This window comes from Argopecten irradians, chromosome 13 (assembly GCF_041381155.1).
Source record: "Argopecten irradians isolate NY chromosome 13, Ai_NY, whole genome shotgun sequence".
NCBI lineage: Eukaryota > Metazoa > Mollusca > Bivalvia > Pectinida > Pectinidae > Argopecten > Argopecten irradians.
Genome location: NC_091146.1, coordinates 20,623,584 through 20,650,090, shown reverse-complemented (window position 1 = coordinate 20,650,090; position 26,507 = coordinate 20,623,584). Strand labels below are relative to the sequence as shown.

Genomic DNA, 26,507 nt, shown 5'->3' with positions numbered 1-26,507 from the left:
TCCTGAAAGCTGATTCAATATCTGATTTGGCCATAAATGGTGTTGGAGTACGTTTCAAGAAAGATATTGCGTCCTGAATTGTTTGATACTGTACCGAGGTAAACTCCTCATGAATACCATCATTAATAGAAGAACCCTCTGAAAAACTAAGGTGGTGAATGAGTCGGAATTTATTGGATTCTTTCTCAGGAACAACCCCTAAAGGGCTTAATTGAAAAGTTGAAAATGGTGGATTTGGAAATGGGCCTGCAATACGACCTGCTTGTATTTCTTTAGCCAGTTTTTCGTCAACAATTTCAGGCATATCTTTAGCCGATACCAGATTATTGCAGAATTCATGAGATGGCTCACCTTGAAAATGAAATTTAAAACCTTCAGTAAAACCATTCACTAAATAAGAGGCTTTTCCCTGGTCATAACCCTGAAGGGCCCGAGCAAGAAATACTGGATCAACCGCCATTGATGCCCGCGGGTATTTCCACGATAGGGGAAGCGGTAGTTGGATGGATTGTTGAATCGTTGGCCGAAGCGTGGCCCACGGAAGCGAAAGTAAGGGGGACGAAAATTGCCATGGGTAGATGACCCTTGGTTGCCCTGATAGCCCAAAACCGGGCAATTAGAGCTGGCATGTTTCGCCCCACAAACTCCACATTTGTGCAGGATTTGCACCCACTGCAATATTCACCACGTGCGTAGCGATGACAGACATTTGTATTTTGAGACAAGTTTGCGCGACGCGATATTGCCTCCTGTCACAATTCCATTTGGCATTCATCCCAACGAAGATGACATGCAGGGTTGACCATCAACATTCTAAATGTTTTGTCATAATATCGCCAGTCTGCATGTTTTGCTGCCAGATGACGTACCATTGACATGTATTTAAGCAGTTGGGGAAAAACCTCTTTGTTAGCATCTATGCTACAAAACACAGCAATAAATATATTGAAATGATTTGTCCATTCATCTATTGATAGAGTCTGTGGTGGACCAGATTTCCTGACTAGCTGAAAGGATGGTTTGTCATCATTGGTGTTGATGACCATTGTCATGTTCCCATCAGTTTCTTTATCAGTTAATGTGCTCATATCCACAAATTTATTTGCCAAAATCTTTTGTCGAACAATGTCAGAAACCATCAAATGTAAAGGTAAAGATTGAGACACGAAATGCCTCGAATTGTCAGTATCTGTCTCTGCGTCATTCTGAAATGCGAGAGAGTTGGCTGGAAAAATGCCCTCACCAATGGCCATTGTTGTGGATGGGGCACTTGACATGTTGGCAGTCACAGTTGTTGCAGTAAACTGGGTGCTGGGTTGGGTTGTGGTTAACTCGACTGTTGTTGGTGTTGCTGCTGTTTGAACAGCAGAGGCATTGGGCACAGGCACATCTATTGGCTGAGCAGGGGGATGAATGTGTGCACGAGCCTCCTGCATCCCGGCTTCAAAGGCTTCTCTGATGAGGCCCTGTAATTGTGAGGAGGCCATCGTGACCTCTGGTGAACTGGAGACAGGAATAGTAGTCTCGGCCCTAGAAGCTGATGTTGCTGTAGAGGCTGACGCCTGGTTGATTCGACTCCGTTTTGACACTGTAGCATTGGCATATTGGTTTTGCAGGGCAGCTCGACGCTAAGGAGGCATTATGATGTATCTGGAATTAAATAAGTGTGGCCAGCAATAATGTTCACAAGAATTCCTTAGTTAAAATTAAATCAAAATTGTGTGTAAAATAACGAAGCTTTTGTAGACTTGAACTTTGATAATTCTAGAGTAAGTCCCAGTTATTAAGAACAAAGTAAACAAACATTGAAATTAATAATGTAACTACGAACTTGTAACCTAAAATAAATAATTGTAATTGTAAGTAACATTATCTCTCTCTCTATATATATATAGTCAAAGAACTGTTATTATTCAATTAAAAATTATATCAGAAATTCCAATAATAAAGGGGAAACAAATTGGTGCTCTTAATGTAAAAAGAATAAACAAAACAACTAATAAATGTACGCGGGCACTTAGGCAAATAAAATTATAATGTCGTTGTGATGAACGCGGGCACAAAGGCAGAATAACGGGTACACGACAAAGCAACCCAGGGTTTACACCTCTGCCTAAACAGATATATGGCGTATATGTAAGCCAAAATGGCGAACAAAGCCCCGATAATCTGTGTACAAAAACTTTTTTTTTTTTTTTTTTTAAATTTGTATGTATTTATTTTATTTATTTATTTATTTATTTTTCTTTTTTTTTTTTTTTAGATCTTATTTTTATTGATATATCTTATATAAAATGTGGAATGTCTTGATTTTTGAACAGAATGGTACATAAATAAATCAAATTGTCTTAATATTGTAGTATTTAGATGTCAGGCCGAGTGCTTGTTGCAAACCAACACAGGGGGAAGGGAGACAACTCCTGATAACTATGGGAAACAAATTAACGTTTGAAGGAGTATAAGATACAACCTTTGATTGACCTATAATATGGCTTCATATTATGAAAATGCACACCATCCGAACACAGAAGTTCGTTTTCATTCCAAATCTCACGTGTATGTTGCCAAAATACTACTCCAGGTATCTCCAAACTACGAGCCAGCAAGTCATTAGTCTCGGCCACCCGCGCATTGTAAACAGAAATAGGAACATCCCCTTTATGCCGACGCGTCCGTTCACGGCGAAATAACTGACACACAGCAACTTTTTGAACACCACAACGAAGAAGACTATGCACGAAATCAATAATCGCAGCGACGACTTGGTTGGGCTGAAAGTTCGGCCTACTGAGATCATTACCGCCGCATTGTAAACAAACAAGCTTATAAGAACTGGAAGCGGAACGGTGAAAACGGGAAACTAAACGAGCGATATTAGCACCCGGAATCCCAACCAGATGAACAACATCGTTCGAGAAGCCAAAATTATCACGCGATGGGGATGCCTGTATAAACTTTTCCAAACGAGCGATAAAACTGTGGCCGAGTACCAAAACATGAGCTGGGTCAGACATGACAGATGTGGCCTTGGCCTTGTGACCTGATTTTGAGCTTAATCAAGCGAAGAAAAGTAAACAAACTTACCCGGAAACGAAAATTGATGATCACTGCCAAATAGTTACATGTCGTTGACAGATATGTAGTCGAAAGAGTACTTGAAAGTGCAAATAATGAAATGTTGATAGAATAGATTAATGGCGCCCGTGAAAATTTTTTCTGTCCGCTGAAATGAGTAGTGCGCAAACTCATAAACAAAGCGTGGTCATGTGAGCTGATAAGCCAATTAGAAGTAATCAAATATATACGCAGAGGCGGTAAATTTTGAATCGACTACAAGGAGGCGGTAAAATTGAATCGTGTAAAAAATCGTCTATTGCATAGACTCTTTATTTCCATGCAGCACAGGTCTTAAAGGGAGATCATCAAAATTCAGAAGAGAAAAACAATATCAAAATGTTTCCAAGCATTTTGGGTCATAATTCTACCGGTACATAAAAAGGTGTAACCATGTGGAAAACTAGTGTGGTTTTTTTTTAAGTATTCCTTGGGAAAAATTATCTTCTTGAAAGGTGTTGGAGTGTAAATTTGTTTGATATATGCCATTTTAATAGAATATAAAGTGATCATGTCAAGAATCTGTGATTCCATTTGACAGAAAATTCAGCTATTGTCTCATAGAACGTTGACAAGTAGATTTAATGAATGAGGATGTATTTCTGACTACAATCTACGCTCTGTTCACCAGTCTCTACATTTCCCTTCAACTGTGGAATTGTTTACTTTTCCAGTGAAACAAACTATTCCACAGCAAAAGGTAACCATTCCACAGTAGTAGGTGATAATAGTAGACTTTGCTCTGTCCATACCTCAAGCTATAACAATAGATGACATCACAGCCATGTTTTAAACTCAAATATTTTGTGTATGGCATGCTTAATTGCTTCCTATTTCAATAGTTCTTTTCTATATTACAGTGCATGGATTTTGTGTTGTAACTTATGTTTATTAGGCATCATACATGCTTATTTGTCCACTTGAATGATTTTCACAGATTAATTCATCAAACATGATGGTTTTTAATAGATTTCTGAAGAAAAAATAACATGTCCTAATTTTCGCCCAGTTACAAATGTACTATGTTTCATTGTAGACACATATATCTAAACTTCTGTCCCTCTACCCGTATTTAAATTACTTTTTAACATTTAACGCAGTTTCATTATTAATATTGCACCCAGGGATACCTAGGCCTAGTCTAGGATTGATATTTGGATTGTACAATGCTTGATCAACATCATATATTACCGCAGAGATTTAGACACAAAGTAAGTAGGACCTACTGTATTCAAATCTGTGTCACACGTAATGTTACATCAGTCAATAACACTTTACCGATATCACCAACACAGGCTGTACGCATATTTCTGCCAGAATATATAATCGAAATTGATAAATAAACTGTACGTTGTCAAATTATTACATCTAACAAATACAATTCAAGTTTGAAATTTAACGCGGTGAAGCACCATGATTACTATGACCTACTTTCGTTTAACGGGAAATACGAAAGTTCCTGTATTTTATTAACGGGCCTCGATACTGTTCTCTCTCCGACATATTGTACAGTTTTAGGCTTGTCTTCGTAACCAATCTGTATTATTTTACAATTGGTTTGCTGTCGGCAAATGCTATAACATCTTTATTAGGATTTGTAAAAACAATGAAACTGTCTTTAATCATAATGGATTAAAAGTAGCATCAAATGCAGCATCTGACGAATATGCTTGGGTATTTTATGAACAAATTTTGGGTTTTGTGTCTGTTGTCACCGACATCATTCTTCATTCTTCAGTGACCAAAGTTGGACAGTTTGAGCTTATATTACTTAAAAATATAATAATTTAAAACTATCAATTGCATCCCAAAAAATGTTTCTATTATTTATATGGAATGAGGTGCTGATTACGGAGGCAACAAAAGCTTAATTAATTATTGTATATGTATTTTTGTGTTTATTAGGTGTTGCGTCTGGTTTCTATCTATTAAAACAGGAGCAGAATATTTTTCTTCAGTAACCAAAATTACTTTACAATATTACTTTCAGGAGTAGATTGAGCTTCTTATTTTACGTCAGGTTATTTTTTATAGATGTTCCACCGCCGACAGAGCATAAATGATATTCATTTTGCCTTTGGTGCATGCGCAATCAGTACTTCATTCCATATTGGATATAGTGCCATGAATTTTTTTCGGGATGCAATTAATTATTTTTCATGTCTTTAACTTGAAGTAAAATTAGAAGCTCAAACGTTTCAATGGTGGTAATGGCGTAAAGTAAGTAACTTTTGTAACTGAAGAAAAATACTAAATCGTCTGCTACTGTTTTTGATGGAGAAAACTTATCACTTATCAGCGGTGGAGCATCTTTAATGTCCATTTGGAAAGAATTATAACAGTTGTACATGCCATGTAACGTACTTCATGAACACAGAAACGTGTTTTATGAAAGCATCCCTGGGAATTACTATCTTCATGAAATGTGTTGGGATGTAAAATTGATTGGTGAAATACAAAGAGACTTGGATGGAAAGATAAAAAGATATACAAAATGGAAATAAAACAAGTCAAGTATTTTATTTTTTCTTTAGTTGTTGTCTAATAGAACTCGATTTGATCATACATAATTATATTCCTGGATTTATTCAAGTGAATTCTTTTCAGGTTATGGGTGAAATTGCCGTGAAAGAAAAGATCAAATTTATTTTGCGATGAAGTCTATACAAATGAAGAAAACAATACAAAAACATCATAAAAAGTACCTGAGATATATATGTAATAAAAAGATAAAACATGGTTGCATTACCTGAAATTCTGGCATTGTTTGTCGCTTATTCCATCTCTCCCTGGAATTTATAAATATAAATTCCTATAGAAATATTTATATAATTGAATTTGAGGCGTTTTTGTTCTATTCGATGTCTATATTAACAAATTATTGCTGACTACGTGCTTGGTTACACTTGTATGTTCACCATTCACCTTAAACTGTGGAATAGTTACTTTTACCCGTGGAATAGTTTTCAAACTATTCCACAGGAAAATATAACTATTCCATACTAGTACGTGATGGTAGTAGACTTTGTATTAACTATACCTTAAGATGCCACCACGGCGATATTTTTACTAGTTCCTGACCACTCAGAAACGATCATTTCGTTTCCAATGTAGCGGTAACAATAATAGGTTCAGTTTGTAAAGCAAGATTGGTATTTCAAACCGTTTAACGAATGCACGATTAGGAAACGAATAGTGTGTAGATGTAGGAACGCGAGTTACCTCTCTTGGTACATTATACCTAGATATCAAATAATTCTGTCGTTGTTTTAGGGCTAACAGATTTTAAGGTAATAACATAACACAAAGTTAAAAAAAACGCAATTATGGAAGATAAAATTTAAATCTGTTTATTTCCTTGGACCCAGTTTCTTGTGCATAGGAATATTTGATCTCCCTCCATTCCGATCCCCGTTTTGCAAGAATGTATTGATCTTCGAAAAAAAAACCATCAAAAGTTTCGCCCAATTACGGCATACTTTATCACTTTAAAGATAAAACACTCCCTGTTTTAAATTTTATGTTATAAATCAAATATATATATATATACTAGCCACTGTGAATTCCGTAATACGTTTCACACACATTGTTCATGTAGTCCGCTAAAACTGCCTATATTATTAGGCTTTTTTTATTTTTAATATATATATATATATTATGCAAAACAAAAAAAAACACAAAAAATCAAAATGCCTAATAATATAGTCAGGTTAAGCGGACTAATTGTTCATTGTTTAGTGTAATGAAGTTCGAGTTAGCGCCCTTTATAATATTTTGTTTTAAAAATCTACATGCACATGTGCAAAAATGTTAATGTTTTTCTTCATTTTGCTTTCCAATTTTGGACCAGTCGTTCTTGTCGTTATTAAATTGGAATTTTGGAAAGAATTTCCTCTTCAAATACGTTCAGCAACACAAGGAAAATTATATTCATAGATATATATAATAAACTCTTGTTCAATTATTCCCCTTATTTTGACCCACCACTGTTGTCTAAGGGAGTTATTTTACCGATATAAAATATTGTAACATATCTGAAAAATTAATTCAAATTAATGATTGATTTTATTTTTTGACGGCATTGGTACCCATGAACTTGTCGGTGATTTTTCCTGTTCCAAAATATTTTCGTATATGACAATCAAATTGAATCACATTCTCTGTCCTAAAATCATAAAATTCAATAATTTTAGATGGTGTAAGCACATCTTCAACATTTTTATATACTCTTTTTAAATAAAAAAAAATTATAAATTTAATATAACTTATATGTGCCGTAATTTCCACACTGACAAATCAAGAAGAGCTTTCAATAAAGTGTTCATCACAAAAGGTTATTAACATTTTTAGAATTACAATACTTACAATTCGTATATTTTAATTTTACAAAGCCCCAAACACTAGCTGTAAATTATTTTTACATATTATTGTATTAATATTCACGCCTGCAGTGCAGTGAAATAAGTACATTTCTGGTTTATATATTCCTTTCACACTTTTTTTACATTGTCATTAGCATCGTAAAGTGATTTCTGCAGGTATGTTTCTATCTAAACATACAAAACACATAAAAAGCAAGATTTTACATTGCATAAATTCTGTGTTGTAACTAATGTTTATAAGCACAGGGATTTGAGAACTCGCTAATAAGGACAATTTTACTACAGATAATTTACAAAGTCTACATGTGTATACATGTATTAATCTACATCTGTTTTATAATCAACAGTTAATAATTAAAAGTTAATGATTTGCTGATCACCTACCAGGTGAGTGTATTTACCTGAGATTTACTTGTGATTTACCTGTGATTTACCTGTAATCTAGCACTGAGTACAATTCTGAGAAAGATTATAACTCCCTGTCAACACATCCTAATCTCTATGAAAACACCCCACCTTACCCTAAGTTGTTATTCGGGATGACCCCGATATAATTGAGTAAAACTCTGAAGAAGACTTTTCATCTTGCGTTCACCGTTCTGTCAACTCTAAATATACGTGAAGACCTCGTGTCATACTGGACTGAAATATATGCAATGGACAATGTACTATCGTGTCATGGACAGATTGAATCATCATTATGAGGACGTGGGAGAATGCATAATATACACTGATGTTACTTTCCTACTTAAAGGTAAGACAAGTGGTTAGTCCATATATAGTATATACAACTTAAAAACAAACGAAAACTAGTAATTTCATATTAAATGTTATACATGTACATGTAACTTTAGCAAAACTTGTTATTTCGTAATAAATGTTATAATCAAGCTTAAGGCTAGACAACTGATGATTTTATATTAAGGTGAGTAATTTTACGTCACCTGATGAGACGAAGTCTCAAGTGACCTATAGCTATATATTCTTATCGTCTTTTGTCGTCGTCGTCCGTCGTCCGTCGTCAAATACTCTTAATAGATTGAAAGGTTTGTTTGTTTGTTTGATTAATTAACGTCCTATTAACAGCTATGGTCATGTAAGGACGGCCTCCCATATATGCGGTGTGTTGCGTGTATGTTGTGCGAGGTGCATGTCTTGGGAGACTGCAGTATGTTCGTGTTGTGTCTTCTTGTATAGTGGAACTTTTGCCCTTTTTATAGTGCTATATCACTGAAGCATGCCGCCGAAGACACAAAGGAACACACCCCACCCGGTCACATTATACTGACAACGGGCGAACCAGTCGTCCCACTCCCGGTATGCTGAGCGCTAAGCAGGAGCAGAAACTACCACTTTTATAGACTTTGGTGTGTCTCGGCCAGGGGACAGAACCCAAAGCCTTCCTCACAGGGGCGAACGCTCAACTCAAGGCCAAAAGTGAGGCGTTGCCAAGGGAGGCATTAGGAAAGATAAAGTCAGTTAGGAAGAAAAGAAAAGATAATATCCTAAATTTAGTCGCCTCTTACGATCATGCAATAGGGGCAGCAGGTACAATTCTAACGCCCTACCTGCAGGGCCATCCTCCATGTCGACTATTAATTCCGGATTCAAATGATTAAGGTCCTTTACAAAAATTGTGAATCATATGACCCTGGGATATTACGTTCCCCCTAGGGAGGGGGTCAAGTTTACTATAGTTTATGTAGGAAAAACACATTTTTGAGCATTATTTGGTCATTTGTAATAGGAAATAAGTCAAATGTTGTCAGAATTATCAGTATGAGATGGCTATTGAATCATATTAACATTTTTTCCACGACTGACCCCCAGGGGCCTGAGAGGTGGGACCAAAAGGGGTCAAATACTCTAAAACTTCAAAAATCTTCTGAATTTCCAGAAATGGTAGAATCAAATACTCAGACCCACTAGAGTGCCCATGACTATTTTCAGACATTTTTGGGGTCTAGATAAAATAGGATCTGGATGATTTTGTAAGTGAAGTTATCGCTCTTTTAAACGCTAGTAACCGATTTTGTGAACATGTGATAGAAATGTGATTTTGTAGCCGCTAAAGCTAGATACAATGTAGGTTAGACGTTTTGTGTCGAGGAGCTTTATACCCCTTACGTGTACAGTACTATGTAGAGTATGATTTCTAGTTTTTGATCTAGACCCCTATAACGCCTAACAATGGTCAATATAATATATATTAAATGTTGGAATCGGACATATCGCACAAACAAAAAATATCAAGTCAAATATTAGTGATTTTTTTAAATTTCAGACCATTAATAGTCTTAGATGACATCTATAAATGTTAAGTTACTCACGTGCAATACTACCTGGTTTGCCTTCACCAATCCTTGAACGATACAGGCCCTGTGAAGCTTTTGTCTAATATACGAAATTTGTCTACTGTCATCTTATTATTAGATTTATCTTGTAATATATGTTTTTATTTCAGAAATATAAAACCAGAAGTACAGAAAAAACTGTCCTAGCGACCACCTCTGTATAAAGACCACCTGCTTAATAAAGCAAGTTTTCTACGTCCCATATGACCGAGGCCGACACTATTCAACCTATGTATGAAGACCACCTGGCTATAAAGACCATTTGCCTCTATCTATTAGATTGTATATGATTTATAGATTGTTTGACTGTGTCTACAACGACTAAAATAATTTCGGCCAGGAACACAAAACGAAACGCAGATGTCTTTCCAAGGTGATATATCAGACAAAACAATGAACGATAGATCAAAGAATCTTGACGAAAATGTAGAGAGGCAATACTTATATGATGTTTGTGGTAAACGGTTCAACCAGTCTCAGGAACTACGGAAACACTTCCTGATACATACAGGAGAGAGACCTTACAAATGTGATGTATGTAGTAAGGGGTTTCATACGGCACAGAACCTAAAGAAACACCTTAGAACACATACAGGAGTGAAACCTTACAAATGTGATGTCTGTGCTAAGGGGTTTAGTCAGAAAGGTCACTTACAGAATCACATCAGGACACACAGAGGAGAGAGACCTTACGATTGTGATGTCTGTGGTGAAGGGTTTAGTGAGTCAGGTCCACTACAGAGACACCTCAGGATACATACAGGAGATAAACCTTACAAATATGACGTCTGTGGTAAGGGGTTTAGTCAGGAAGGTAATCTACGGAATCACATCAGGACACACACAGGAGAGAAACCGTACAAATGTGATGTCTGTGGTAAAGGGTTTAGTCAGAAAGGTAATCTACAGAGACACCATAGGACACATACAGGAGAGAAACCTTACAAATGTGATGTCTGTGGTAAGGGGTTTAGTCAGGAAGGTAATCTACGGAATCACATCAGGACACATACAGGAGAGAAACCGTACAAATGTGATGTCTGTGGTAAGGGGTTTAGTCAGGAAGGCAATCTACGGAATCATATCAGGACACATACAGGAGAGAAACCGTACAAATGTGATGTCTGTGGTAAGGGATTTAGTCATGGAGGAAATCTACAGGATCACATCAGGATACATACAGGAGAGAAACCGTACAAATGTGATGTCTGTGGTAAGGGATTTAGTCATGGAGGAAATCTACAGGATCACATCAGGATACATACAGGAGAGAAACCGTACAAATGTGATATCTGTGGTAAGGGATTTAGTCAAAAAGGTCACCTACAGGGACATCTCGTGACACACAGAGGAAAGAAACCCTTCATATGTAATATTTGTGGTAAGGGATTTAGTCAAAAAGGTCACCTACAGGGACATCTCGGGACACACAGAGGAAAGAAACCCTTCATATATGATATTTGTGGAAAAGGATTCGTTAGGAACTCTATTTTACATCGTCATGTCAAAACACATACAGTGCATTAATCTTACAAATGTGACGCACATTTAAGACTTCATAGAAACACGTACAAATGTGATATATATATGTGGTAAGCAATATTTTCCGTAATATACCCTAAAAGGACTCCTCTGAACGCATACAGGAAGTCAATTGGGAGACACACAGACCCACATCTTGACGGATATAGGAAGTCAGTCGGGAAGCCTACAGAAACTTCAGGATGCATACAGTAAGTCAGTCGGCAGACTCACAGACTCACAGACACACCTCGGTACACATACAGTAAGTCAGTCGGGAGACTCACAGACACACCTCGGTACACATACAGGAGACACACCTCGGTACACATACAGGAAGTCAGTCGGGTGACCTACAGACACACCTCGGTACACATACAAGAAGTCTGTCGGGAGACCTACAGACACACCTCAGTATACATACAGGAAGTCATTCGGGAGACCCACAGACACACATCGGGATCGATATAGGAAGTCAGTCGGGAAGCCTACAGAAACCTCAGGACACATACAGTAAGTCAGTCGGGAGACCTACATACAGACCTCGGTACACATGCAGGAAGTCAGTCGACAGACTCTCAGAAACACATCGGTACACATACAGGAAGTCAGTCGGGAGACCTACATACAAACCTCGGTACACAAACAGGAAGTCAGTCGGGAGACCTTCATACAGACCTCGGTACACATACAGAAAGTCAGTCTGGAGACCTACATGATACAGACCTCGGTATACATACAGGAAGTCAGTCGGGATACCTACATACAGACCTCGGTATACATACATATAGACCTCGGTACACATACAGGAAGTCAATCGGAACACCTACTTACACACCTTCATACAGACCTCGGTACACATACAGAAAGTCGGTCTGGAGACCTACATGATACAGACCTCGGTACACATACAGATTTATCTTGTAATATATGTTTTTATTTCAGAAATATAAAACCAGAAGTACAGAAAAAACTGTCCTAGGGACCACCTGTCCTCTGTATAAAGACCACATGCTTAATAAAGCAACTTTTCTACGTCCCATATGACCGAGGCCGACACTATTCAACCTATGTATGAAGACCACCTGGCTATAAAGACCATTTGCCTCTATCTATTAGATTGCATATGATTTATAGATTGTTTGACTGTGTCTACAACGACTAAAATAATTTCGGCCAGGAACACAAAATGAAACGCAGATGTCTTTCCAAGGTGATATATCAGACAAAACAATGAACGATAGATCAAAGAATCTTGACGAAGAAGTATACCCACTCCTTGAATATTTCATAGTAAAATTGAAGGCAGTTCAGGAGAACAAACATACCAATCACAGGCCTGTGCAGACTTCCGTTTGAATATTACAGAGACAGTGATTCCCAACTTCGAAAGCCACACAGTCAACCACGATGTACCTATGTTCACTTTTCGATATACATCAAAGGATCAATCTACTTGTCTCATCTGATATCGCTCAATGGCCTTCAAATTTGCTATGATATATTCCAGTGGTGGATACAACGATTGATAGTAGCCCCTGGATTATCAGGGATGACCAGGCCGACAGTGTCATTAGAAAATAGGATTTGTAAATATCATTTATCAAATGAACTTGAGGACAAAGTCCACTTTTAAACACAATATGAGTTTTATGATAAAATAAATTTAGTTGATGCAAATAGATGTAATTCATGATAGGTAATTCTCCAAATCTACTCGTGTAACATGACCTGCCTATACTTCTCCACGTTTAAAGGGACAATTCAGTCTAAGAGAACATTAGAATTTGTACATATATCGGACAAACCCGGTTTTAATGGAAATCAGATCAGTCGGTTTTACTGTGATATGCCAGAAAGGCCTGTGGTGGTGAAATCCGTGTGAAATGTTCAAACTCGCTCGCTGTCCGCCATTACACATTGTGGTCGAACACTTGTATGACGAACCCTGTCCCTTGCTCGTAGAGTAAAGCAACTTTTGTCTAAAACTGCTCAAATCGATCTGACAGTAGTGTGTTTACCTTTTTAGGTGAATTGTCTTGCCTAAAAGTCATTTTTTCACCTCCTCGGTATTTATGTAGAACATTTGTTAAAGGTGCATGACTTACGCTCGGGTATGGGTACAGCGTATATATGTTTTTATGCTAAATCGTATTGATCAACGATTTGTAATTACAATGGTATCAATTAAAATACTACATATTGACGTGGTATTTGTCAATATTTTGTGTTATGTGTTTCATAAGAAATATGGAACAAAACATGATTGCCACATTTTGCTACTTGGTTATGGAAAAGAATTAGTCTGAGTGAATTGTCCCTTTAATAACACACAGTTCACATACATTATGACTATTCTGTCGACTGTCTGATGTAAGTATATGTACATATTAAGTGTCTAAGCAAGCCATCATTATCTTGACATAACTAACATTTGATATTTCTGTCATAAAATGTGTATACTATGTAAAATATCTGATATTTAAATAAATTCGATTTATTGAATGATTTTATTACCTGATGGCCGTTGTACCTTGAACTTGTCAATGTTATCTCCTTCTCCCAAACATTTATACATATGACTATAAAGAAAACATATTCTTTACTTTAAAAATTCTGAAAATTCAATTATTTTATATTTCTCTTTTTTTTAAATAAAACAAGTTTTGTTCTATCAATTAGTTATATGTGCCATAATGGTCATACCTACATTACGTTACGCATTTACTTAAATGTTACTCACCACCAAAAACTTCCAACACAAACATATTGAGAACTGAAATCCTTACAATGCGTAGGTTTAATTTTACAAGTACAAGTAAGAGTTAAAATGATGTTTATATCGAAACCTACAATGGAATGAAAGGAGCACGTACCGTTAGGCAATAAAGCAGATTTTAGTCTACAATTGCATTAGTTTTACAGTGTTATTTAGGAACAAACTACAAGTCATGCATTAGCATAAATAATCCAGACAGAATTGCCATCTAAACATTATTTACGCACTGAAAATAACTTTGCCTTTTATTTTAAGCCTTATGTATGTTTGTTGCCATCTAAACATACATGAGGCATAAAGGCATAAAAGGCAAGATTTTTACAGTGCATAAATTCGGTGTTGTAACTAATGCTTAGAATGCACCATACATGTTTGTTTGTCCATTCCAATGGTCTTCACAGTTTAATTAATCAACTCTTATGGTTTTAATGGATTATAAACACACAGTAACATGTCAACATTTTCGCCCAGTTATGGCACATTTACATGTACATTTGTAGTTTTAAACACTCCCTATTTCTAATTTGTCAGAAATAACAAAAAAATGAAATAAATAAATGAATACATAAATAACGAGCCACTGTGCTTTCCACGATACATTTCGCGCACATTTTTGTTCATTGTGAAAATATGGGTTAGTTATGAAATTAAATTCGAGTTACCGCCCTTTATACGTACTTTGAGCTCACAGCTCAAAATTTCTAACCCGCCTGCCTTTAGCGGCTATATAAACACATTTCTGGTACATCGTTATAAAAACGGTTACTACCGTTGGAAAGAGCGATAATTTTCCTTTCAAAATCATCCTACACATATATACAAAGTGCCTTCATTAAGATGATATAAGCCCCATTATGACAAACACCTTGAACAGCAGCTAATTAAGATTCATCCTTGCGGTGTGGCCGATATAATATGCATGAGCGAGGTTTCGGCTGCAATCTCATTGGCCGGCTATAAAAAGTCCACAGTTGTATATGTTTGAAAAGTTTTTATCCAACGGTAGTAACCGTTTTTATGACGATGTACTAGAAATGTGTTTTATAACCGCTTAAAGCCGCATAATCCGTATCTTTCAGGGTCCGTAAAACAAACAATGACAAGATATGGTGTAATAGCCCTAAAAAGTTACGAACTTTCCCCAAATTACAAGTCTAGAAAGTTAAGAGGTGCAAAGATATAAATATGCAAAATTTTATTTTTGACTTATGAGCGGTCCGACAGAAAGTCAAAAGTCACCACCCCCAAAGCCTAGAAATGCTACTTTGGTGTCTTCCAGTCTAGCCAACTTTTGAGATTTTAGGTGAGAAACAGGTAGGGTAAAAGGTTGGCCAGGGTGGAATAGGTGTGTTTTACTAAAACAACACAAGTTCTACTATTACTACACTGACAGCACAGGTAAACCTCAGGGAAAACCATATCCTAGTAGAGACAATTTGATACACTTTTTATGGTATATGGAGAAACTGAAAGATTCATTAGATGTCGAAATTTTGTTAAGAATTATACAATTTTGGTTTATGTTGGTTTGTAATAAAATTAATTACCAAACCGCACATGTATGTAGCATGGGTTATATTGATCCAAAATATTATTATATCAGAAAAGTTGTGTACCACATATTAACTGTTTAAAGAACGAAATTAAACAAAAACTGTTAACGACAGAATATATACAAGGGACACCTTGTCACACATTAAGTGTGTCTGAGTGAGATTTAGAAAGAAACATTTATCATGATACAAAATATTCCAACCTGTCAATTCAATACGATTGAATTGAAATATAAGGAGTGAATCTTGCTTTTGTCGATTTCATGGGGTGATGAATTTAGTTCGCCTTGAAACAAATTCAACATGTCTTAAAAAATTGTCAAATAGAAAAAGAGGAAAGATGTTCTATTTTACATCGATTAAGATGTAGAACCGCGTAGTTTAGCTACGCTGAAATGTACATGTATTATAATATTAAGTATCACCAGTATCTTGCGACGCGTCATTGCTGAACTTGTATATATATTATGCTTTTTCATTATTTCAATAAGTTGTAAAAAAAAAATGCAGTACTGTGAATGGCAGATTCAAATCATACAATATATATAGGTAAGTGACTACTTTTCACAAGAAATTTAATTAATTACCTGGTGGTCACTCGGGTATGACCAAGTTTGACCAAGGTGTGAAAACAGGAAAGTTGGCCAGACTGGAATTATGTTCACTTAGAAGGTTGGCTAGGGTGGAATGAACCGCTACTTTGCGCATGTCCGGGAATAAAAACGAGCTTTGGCAGTGAAAGTTCGAAGTGAATAAGGAGTTTATTTAAACTAAAAAATGTTGTGAATTGCTGAATATTATATGGAAACGAATTTGAGATATGACAACAACTATGATTTGTGAATGATCTACCAACACCACATAAACTGACTTCTCTTCGTCTCTATAAGGTGAGTGGGGCCCCGAAGGGGTAACAGTTATAGGCCTAATCTATAAGTGTTTGGTCGCTTTTTGGAATTGGTACCATAGTAAAATAGAGATTAGAAATCAGGAAAAGTGTTTATAAATTGGGGAATATATAAAAGATTTAATCTTGGATTACAACAGAAGCATACATAGAGTCGTATTATACGCGTTTCCCTAAATGTACGATATACATGTTAGCTACTGTTACAGCGTCAGGAGTGTGATATCTTTTCCGACATCTATTTGTGTATTTATTTATATGCAGTGATATATATCCTTTTACTGTATGTTATGGATATTCCTGTATTAAAGAAGCCACTTTCAAATTTACTTCATCAGTGCTCGTGTGTGTAAGATTGTATTTTTTAGACTTACAGTCACTTAGTCACGTACTCGTTATCCTATCTGCTAGTCTTAATTATATAAAATTCACACCAATACATCACAAGTGGTGTAAGTAAGGAATAGTAATTGACTTTTTACAATATGTTATATATATTATGTCCAATACATTTATGCTACATAAATTCTGGCACTAGTACTATTAGTACCATTATTCTTCACATGAAAATGCCTAGACCTCTGTAATATAAGAATTTTTAAGAAATGACTCAGTAGTATCTAGTGAGGGTTGATTTTGATAAAACTGTGTTCAAAAGATGTTTAATTGTTATAAATTTGTGTTTGGTAGAAAAAAAATTGGAACTAGTTTTTGTTTTACATGTAGGCTTACACTTGAAGATTATTTACATACATGTATATACAGTATTTATCTCTGTACATTAACTGACATTTACTCCATATTTTCTTTATAGAATGTATGGGACCTACCACCAGATGACAGAAGTGCAATATGTGATGGCAGCTCGCCCAAAATGAAAAGGGAAAAACAACTACCGTACATGTATCTCTGAGATCAAAACTGGCAGTAAAAGATAAAGTCTGTTTGTAATGTACCCATTATGAACCAGAAAGATTTATATATATGATTTTGAATAAGGAAGGACAGATTCAAACTTGAAGTACAAACCTAGCATAATTCTTTATTATTATTTCAAGGATATTTTTTAATAAGTTATTTCTTCTTCACACAATAAGGATTATTGCATGTTTACATACCTTGTATGTATAACTTTTGAATACATACCTTGTATGTATAACTTTTGAATACATACCTTGTATGTATAACTTTTGAATAATTTATGAACAATAAACCAATTAGAATAATATATGTCATTTGTCTGAGTTGTTTAATTATGTAGTGTTCATTTCAGAAATGTTCAAATACAGAAAATAAATAGCAAACAAGACTGTGGCTAGATCAAAGGCTATTTGGGTCAAAAGTCAGTGTCAAATCTCAAGATTTTGGCTCTATAGATATACAGATATTCCTGTGTGTAATAAAAAAAATGTTGTGTAATACACAGATTGCACATATATAAGAATATCAATATATCTGTAGAGACAATAGCCTGTGGTGCCTGTTGGTTAATTGCATTATTCATTATTAACTATTTTTAAGTTGCAAAGTTTTAATTAGTCCTTTAATTAGTCCAGGTCAATCAAGGTCTACAGGTAAAAGCTCTTAGCAACTCCACTTAGTGTTTGAAGCAATATCACACTAAGGGAATTATGATTGCTTGAATATATAAAAATAAGCTAACAAAATAATCTAATAAAGTTAGATTTTCCGTTAGGTTAGACTTTATACATACTAAAAAAATAAAATACTGCAATTACTCTGATGACATGAGAATCACATGCTATGGTCAGCTTATTTACTACTATATGCTATTTTGAAGTCCAGTCATTTTTATTGACTTAAAATTCAATGCATAATATGTGTACATGTACATTATACAATGTATATGTATGTGCTATTTGTGTATGAATATGATTGTATAAGAAACACCGAGGTCTTTCATCATATACATGTTTCTTATTCATTTGATTCAGAGGCAAATTCTGGACATCATATAATATGGTAGCTATATGGTTCATTGGCAAACTATATGTACATGTACATCACAAATTAAACCAAGAGAGCTGTCTTCATTATCTACACAGAAATTGTATACATAATTGCATATTAGACATTCAGAACTTATAACACACACTAAACATGTCTTATTTCAACCTCAACCCCTTTCTTTCTTTTTTGTTTTTTTTTCTTAATTTTCTGTAATCCTTGAAATCATATAACCAAATGTTTATAGATTCACCATAAATTTATCATCATGTTTTCAACGAACATGGAGCTTTTTTTATCACATATTGATATGTATACATGTATACACATATGACTTTGAACAAAAATGCATATAATGTCAAGTTTGCTCTCCGTGCTTATTTTACTTGATTTATTATTGTATTTCATTTGGACCTTTATAAAATAAATGGTTATCCAAGGCAACTTAAATATCGTCTGAGATATTTATTTAAAAAGTATCATCAGAGATTTACATGTAGATAACCATTTTTGTCTCTGTCTAGTACGATGTATCTTGTCTATTTCGTTATTTATCGAGACCATTATTTTTATATCTGGTACTTTTTTGTACAATTTATTATCTAGTCTAGTACGATGTATTGTATCAATACCGTTCCAACAAAAATCCCTCCGGTGGCCCCCTGAAATTAGGCAAAGCATTTATTCTTATTAATTTCTTTTGAACTCGGGACTTTTTTGGTGTGTAATTAGGGGAAAGTTGATAACTTTTTATAATATATGTACCCTAATTTTCTTTTGTTGATTTACGGACCCTGAAAGATACGGATCATGCGGCTTTAAGGTAGGCGGGTTAGAAATTTTGAGCTGTGAGCTTTCCACCTTCTCGTATATACATGTTGTACCATGCAGTGGCGTAGGAAGTTGAAACCTTATGGGGGGCAAAGGTCCTCAATATTTTGTAAACCCCCCCCCCCCCCCCCCCCCCCCCCCCCCCCCCCCGGCGCCCAACGCCCACAAGAGGAGATTAATTCAACACACAACCCAAATATACTTAATATAAATATAAATTTTTCATATAATATTACATATAATCCTTGTATACATCTATAGACAGTGAATCTAGAATGACTGAGATGTGAGTTTTACGAATCATTTTGATGAATTTGTGAGCGCCGAAGGCGCGATAGTTTTGTTGTTTAGGGGTCCGGGGGTCTCCCCGGGAAAAAAAGTATTACAATTTAGATTGGCTGAGATGAGTTTTACTATGTATTTTGATGATTTTAAAGCGTTCTTAACATGGTAATTTTTCGATTTAAAGTTACCTGCATTTAGACATGATAATTGTGAATGTCGTCATATGCAACCCTGCTCAATCTGAACATACCGGCTTCACACCATCGGCATATTGTTGTGTAACTCAAAATAATAATGAATTTATTGTCTTGCTGATACATATGAACAAATTAATCTTTTAAGAGACATTTTTTTGAAATAGTAGAATCCCTTGATGGACATTTTTAGTCTAGTTCATGTGTATTGACTTTTGATCATAGGCGTGCTTTAACGTTTTAGGAAATGCGCAGCGCAGCGGAAAATTATGATTATGAAAGTATGATTTATATCGTTTTTTTATCTAGACCTCTAAAACGTCTTAAAATGGTCTTAGGGCACTCTGGTAGGTCCATGATTATATAATCTGTAACTAATTTTCAGATCCCTGTATAAAAGATAAGTTAGAGTTGCCGCCCTTTATACATATTTTCTTTAAAGATTTTCTTCAGTTACAAAAGTTACTTACTTTACACCATTTTTACCATTGAAAAGTTTGTTTCGAATTTTACTTAAAGATGACTTAAAAAATAATTACATCCCAAAAAAAATCCATGGCACTATGTCCTATATGAAATATCATTTTCGACACTAAACCAACGTTCGTTTATTTCCCATTCTTGATCCACCACTGTTGCCTCAGGAAGTTATTTCACTGATTCAAGATATTATTTTAAGAATTTCCCTGATCATTTGTTCCAACTAATGTGAATTTATTAGACAAGTTTCTTGTTCCATATCTAGATATATTTCAGGGGTTACGATCACTGCCGTTATATTCGCCAATGTCATAGCAAAACTGGTGGTTCTTTTAAGGGGGCGAACGCAAAGAAGGCCCAACTATTCTCAGGAGAGATTTTATTTGTAATGCGGAGCGCGCCGCGCAAAAATAAATTACGTTTTGTACAATCGCACGTTTTAAAAAAAACCGCCCTTTTTTAATATAAAGCCCACTAGACTTATGTATACTGCCTGTCCCCCTCCGGTTGCATGAGTAACTAAACGTCCGGAGACTTTTAAATTAAATTACTACTTTAAGATTATTAAGTCAGAGGGCGACGCCCAACTGAAGGCCCACTACGTACCTTTCCGGAGCAAAATATAAAGGTTTCTTAAAAAACATTAATGTAGCAGAGTTTTAATTAAATGTTGTTTTATTTTAACTTTGTATGCGTGTGATATAGCGCGCCGCGCATGCGATGTTCTTATTGTGTGTTCGTCTATAAGTATTGTTAGCTTGTCGTATATACGTTTGTACTATGTCCGTGAGAGTTTACCTGTATGGGCACCTCAAAAACCAAGGCAAAACCACAAAATCTACGCTTGTGGTGATAAAACAGTACCCATAACTGTGTTCATCCACAATCTCCATTGGAGGCGTCATGATTCGTACTTTGTAGAAACTCCATTTAAACACCGTGTAGCTCACTTACTTTAACCGTCACCGCCATGTTTATTTTTCTCTCGGAACGCTTCTCGACTTTACATATCGTGACTACATTATGCAAATTATGTAATGTTGTGCTTGTGGGTAAACTCGAGAAGCGTTCCGATAAACAAATGAACATGGCGGTGATGGTTAAAGTAAGTGAGCTACACAATGTTTAAATGGAGTTTCTACAAAGTACGAATCATGACACCTCCAAAGGAGATTCTGGATGAACACAGTTATGGGTACTGTTTATCACCACAAGCGTAGATTTTGTGGCTTTGCCTTGGTTTTTGAGGTGCCCATTAGAGCCGAGACGACATTTCGACCGAACAGGGAAATGTCTACCTAGCATATTTTTCGTAAATTTCCCCGATTCATCAAGCCATAATTTCGTCAATACTTGGCCAATTTTGTTCATCAAGCACTCAGTGGAAAGATAGATTATTTCTCTTTAAGGTAAGATATCCGTCAATGTTGTATAGAACCCATTTATTAAAATAATCACGGTTTTAAAAAAAATAGGACCGTTTTTCTCGACCGCCGAGTTCATACCCTTGATACTATAATATATGTATACTATTGGTTAAAAATTTTCGTGCCAGGTCCCTGTGGGTAAAAGTCTATAAGTGTCTATGTAACGTTTGGTAGATTCTATATGTATTGTCCATATGAAGTTATCTTATATGTTATTATTTTATTGTAGGGTACAGTTAAACATGTAACTGGATGTGTGTGAATTCAGAATAAAGGAATTTGAAAAGGCACAAAACCGACTTTGTTACATTAATAACATTAGAAAATGTATACCGATGGCCTGCGTAATATATGAAAAACAATGGAGTCATTCGCTATTTTGCCGTCTGGCGCAGTGATAGTCAACTACCGCGCGGTAACATAAGACGACCCGCGTTATGAACATTACCGTTCTATTTATTTCAATAAAATTATTCCGAACGAGATTATATATGTAGTATTAACGGTAAGTTAATAACTTTTGCGACTCTACAAAATTATCTATCTCGTTTTACTTTCCCATTAAAAAAACAGCCGTTTCGGAAAGGTAGTGGGCCATTATCGTACACATAGCCTTCAGTTTAGCAATGGTGTACACAATGTATTCTATGGTGGATATAACGACGCTGCTTCGGTTATTTCTCTACATCAACTTTCTGTAGTATTTGGGGTTTTTTAACGACTTTAACACGATACTGATGCCCAAACGAAAAAATTCTTCGGCTCACTTAGTTATACGAATTCTGGTACAAAACCTTTCGGATTGAGAAATCAAATTGATCTTTTAGAAGTAAATAAAATATATGGGGACTACGTAGTTTACAAGTCATTTTCAATACATTTTCATATATATTAAGTCATTTGAAATCATCCAGTCGTACGTTACATGCTTAAAGGTCATTTACAAGGTCGTCAGAATGCGGCCCCTTATGTTATGTTGCCATATCTTCCATTAAATGAAGAATATATCTAAGGAAATTATTTATATAGGCTTTGTCCGTTATCGATACTTTTGTTTAAACAAATTTGTCAATAAAATTTAATTGGTTGAAATGAAATAAAAAAGTGAGATTTAAGCTCGGTATTTATCTAAGCAGATTGTAATCATTTAAGTTCATAACTACAATAACCGAAAGTGAAAGGAAAACATACCTAGTCAACTTTATTTCAGTTCGTGAATCTAATCGAGAAACCGACTAACAGCTATAGTATTAGTACTTTGATTTGATTGCTATCTAAACATTTTTTATCGTTCAAAATTATCTTTTTAAACTTCTCGAAGATCACATTTTGACGGGTAAAATTTAAATTTCTAATCAACGGGTGTATTTCACAATCAAGTTGATGGGTTCGTCGGTTTTTTACGGAATTATTTGAAAATTGAAAGAAATGAACGATAACAGGAAATTCAAAATTTTCATATCGTCTCCCTCCAACTACAACATTAATCTGTCGCGATAAAACACAATTAGGGTAGTTTTTTTTATTGTTTGTCCCATTTGATAATTGAATAGAGAAATTTTATAATCAACTTTTAACGTGCCAACCATTGAAAGCAAGTTGCCGCAATACAATGTAAATATCCGTGAACTTTCCGTACCGCAGTTGTGGAAAACAAATTTAAATTTTATGTTTGATGGTTTTGATTACTTTTCTGTTCTTAAATTTCAGGGAAAAGGACCTTTTGCAATCTGTAGCAGAGGAAAATGCCAACTATGTCTATATTTCTCTCGCTTTTTGCACCGTTCTACAATCATTGATCCCGGATTGATAAACCAATATCTAATATACAATTATGGACTTGTGATTTGTGAATATGAAATGAGTGGTATCAACCGAGGCGGAGGCCTTTATATGCTATTTATATAAATTTGCATACTTCTTGGGTCGATAGCAGAGACTATTATTACGACATTTCGTCTCCAGGCTTTAAAGGTAAGTTTCGCCCAACCAAATAAATATGTTTTTTATTTTTTTTTTAAATTCGATAAACGGAAGAAAAGATGAAAAAACGTATTAAAAATACCTCAATTTAATTTCTTTATGTGTATGAGATTGAATAAACATGTCTTTAATACAAAATTGAAGGAAATCCTCGATTTATTACGATTGTCAGCCAGACAGAATAGTATGCAAATGAAGTTGAGATAAGATTGTGTTGTCGAAGTTTAGTGCATGCGCATTGTTACGCACTAAAAGTAAACAAAATGGTTGAATGAAAGCGCATGAGAAAGGAATATATCTAAATCGGCAACAAAGACGAGGAAATTGGAATGGAATCAGTAGCACCCTATGATATTTATAGGAAATGAAATTCAGAGATGGCATGTAGCAATAGAAGAAGCAGAAGCCACGTCTCGAGCGGAGTTTGCCCGGATTCTGTTGCAGGTGGTGAGTTAAATTTCAACACATATGCCAGCGCACATACAGCAACAGACTTATTAGATTAGATATGTTAGATTAATATGTTTGATGCACTAAGCTAGCGAGCGTATGTAAGTAACACGAAGTGTTTTAGATGATAAAATATGCATAAACAGTCTATCGCACTTCGAGTTGTTATTTTTTTACTGAACATGCCGTGGCAAGACTGTCACTGCTATCTCACTTTCTGTTGCACGTACGCTTCCGTTTGTTGATGCGGCCTCGTTTTGGAAAAAATACGTCATGCTCTATGTAAAGCTTGACTTCGCTCTATTTTTAGAGGCGTATTTTCTTGGTCAAGCTAGGCAACTGACCACCCATATTGTTCGCTGTATGCATTAAAAATGATCTGAAGATTATATCTATGTACATGATAAATTTCAATTTCGTAGTCTTTATATTTCATTGGGCGAAACCTACCTTTAATTAGGATGGCCGACTATTTAATGCAGATTGTACATATGTTTTTCGCTCTTCGTATCACTTTACATCTTTATGGGGCAACAGCCGAAATTCATATCAGGAAATTTTGTCTAAAGGCGGTAATAAAGATGGACGACCATATATTGGCAAGCCTTTTTTCGCTCTTCGTATCATTCTACAACATCCATGGGACGACAGCAAGACATTTTGTCAAACGACAAAAACCCAAGATGGCCGACCATTTACCCACAAGCCCTTATCAGTTCTCCGTCCAGTGCTGTATAATAAGACTGTGACGAACAAGTGATAAGGAAGCGTGAGTACACATCTCTCCGAATCCCCGTGGCTGAATATATCCAAAGAACGCCGTGAGTCCTCTGTGAAATAAAAGTACATATTTCTGGAGTTGCCTCCCTTGAATTTGAAGAAGTTTTTTGTTCAATTGAAAAGAATCATTTTTGTTCAAATTCAGATTTATCCGCTCAAATTACAGGATCAAGACAAATAAATTGTTTTATCATTCCATGAAAGTTATAAAATAAATATGTATTATAAAATCCAAAGGCTTCCAAAATCGTGTGTCGAGAAAATAAACCAGTAATTATAGCAAAATAAGTTACAATTACTATACGACAAAAATATAGTGGGGAAATGAACCCAAGAAATAACAAGTCAAGCATAATGTGAAACAAGCAAATTCGTGGAATTTCCATCCCCAGCTTTCAGGACATTAATGTTGGCCAAAAGTGGCAATCGACCATGACCAAGCCCTCAAGGCATTTGACCTTGTTACCAAGTTTGAAGAATACCGGTTAATATTTTATGAGTTATTGCAGGGAAATGGCAGAAAAAATGACTTTTTTTTAAAAATCAAATCAAAGGGCCATAACTCTGCTAAATAAGGTTCGTCGCAAGTGGCGATCGAACTTGGCCGAGCCCTGAAGACATTTAATTTTGCTACAAAGTTTGTAGAAAATTAGTTAATATTTATTTGAGTTATTGTACGGAAGTGGCAGAAAATGACTTGTTTTTTAATTAAATCAAAGGGCCGTAACTCTGCTATTTAAGATCTGCCAAAAGTGGCGATCGAATTTTGCTAAGCCCTTAAGGCATTTAACTTTGACCAATATTAGTTTTTAAACATTTAACATTTGTTAATAACACAGAAACTGCAGAAAAATGACATAATTTGCAGTAAATTAAAGGGCCATAACTCTGATAAATAATATCCGCTGAAAGAGTTGATCGAACCTGGCCAGGCATTTAAGGCATTCAACCTTGTTACCAAGTTTGAAGAAAATCGGAAACATTTGTTACATTATTGCACGGAAATGGCAGAAAAAGACGTTTTTAGTAATTCAAAGGGCCATAACTCTAATAATTAAGGTCCATCGACAGTCGCGATCGAACTGGCGAGCCCTTAAGGCATTTAACCTTGTCACCAAGTTTGAAGAAAATCGGTTTACATTTATTACAGTTATTGCACGGAAACGAAGTGTTACAGACAGACGGACAGATAGACAGACGGACAAACCCAAATTAATATCCCCGTTTCGGAGAAAGCGGGGGATAAAAAAAACTTCCGTTTTAAAGAAAGTGTTGACGGAAATAAGAATAGAAGGGAGGTAGAGGGAATAAATAAGTGGTGAAAAGAAAGTGAAGAAAAATGTGGGAGTGGGTTGGCGTGAGCTGAAAAGAAAACATGCTCATTCAATTTCTCATACAGACACACTACCATACACATTCATAGAATCATTGTCTCTCTCCCAAGTACACGTCTCTCGGTCTAAACAAATACACGCCATACACACAACTACTTTATACCA

General features: G+C 35.5%; 1 protein-coding gene across 1 annotated transcript; it reads left to right on the top strand.

The window, feature by feature from the left end:
• The first annotated feature begins 10,210 nt into the window (after positions 1-10,210).
• On the top strand, positions 10,211-11,601 carry LOC138305678 (zinc finger protein 235-like). Its single transcript, XM_069245967.1, has one exon. It carries the CDS (start codon positions 10,211-10,213, stop codon positions 11,375-11,377), a length of 1,167 nt encoding a protein of 388 aa, XP_069102068.1. The 3' UTR covers positions 11,378-11,601.
• Positions 11,602-26,507: the final 14,906 nt, after the last annotated feature.

Coding starts and splice junctions, on each gene's coding strand:
- LOC138305678 (XM_069245967.1), top strand. CDS start 10,211: ATGTCTTTCCAAGGTGATATATCAGACAAAACAATGAACGATAGATCA.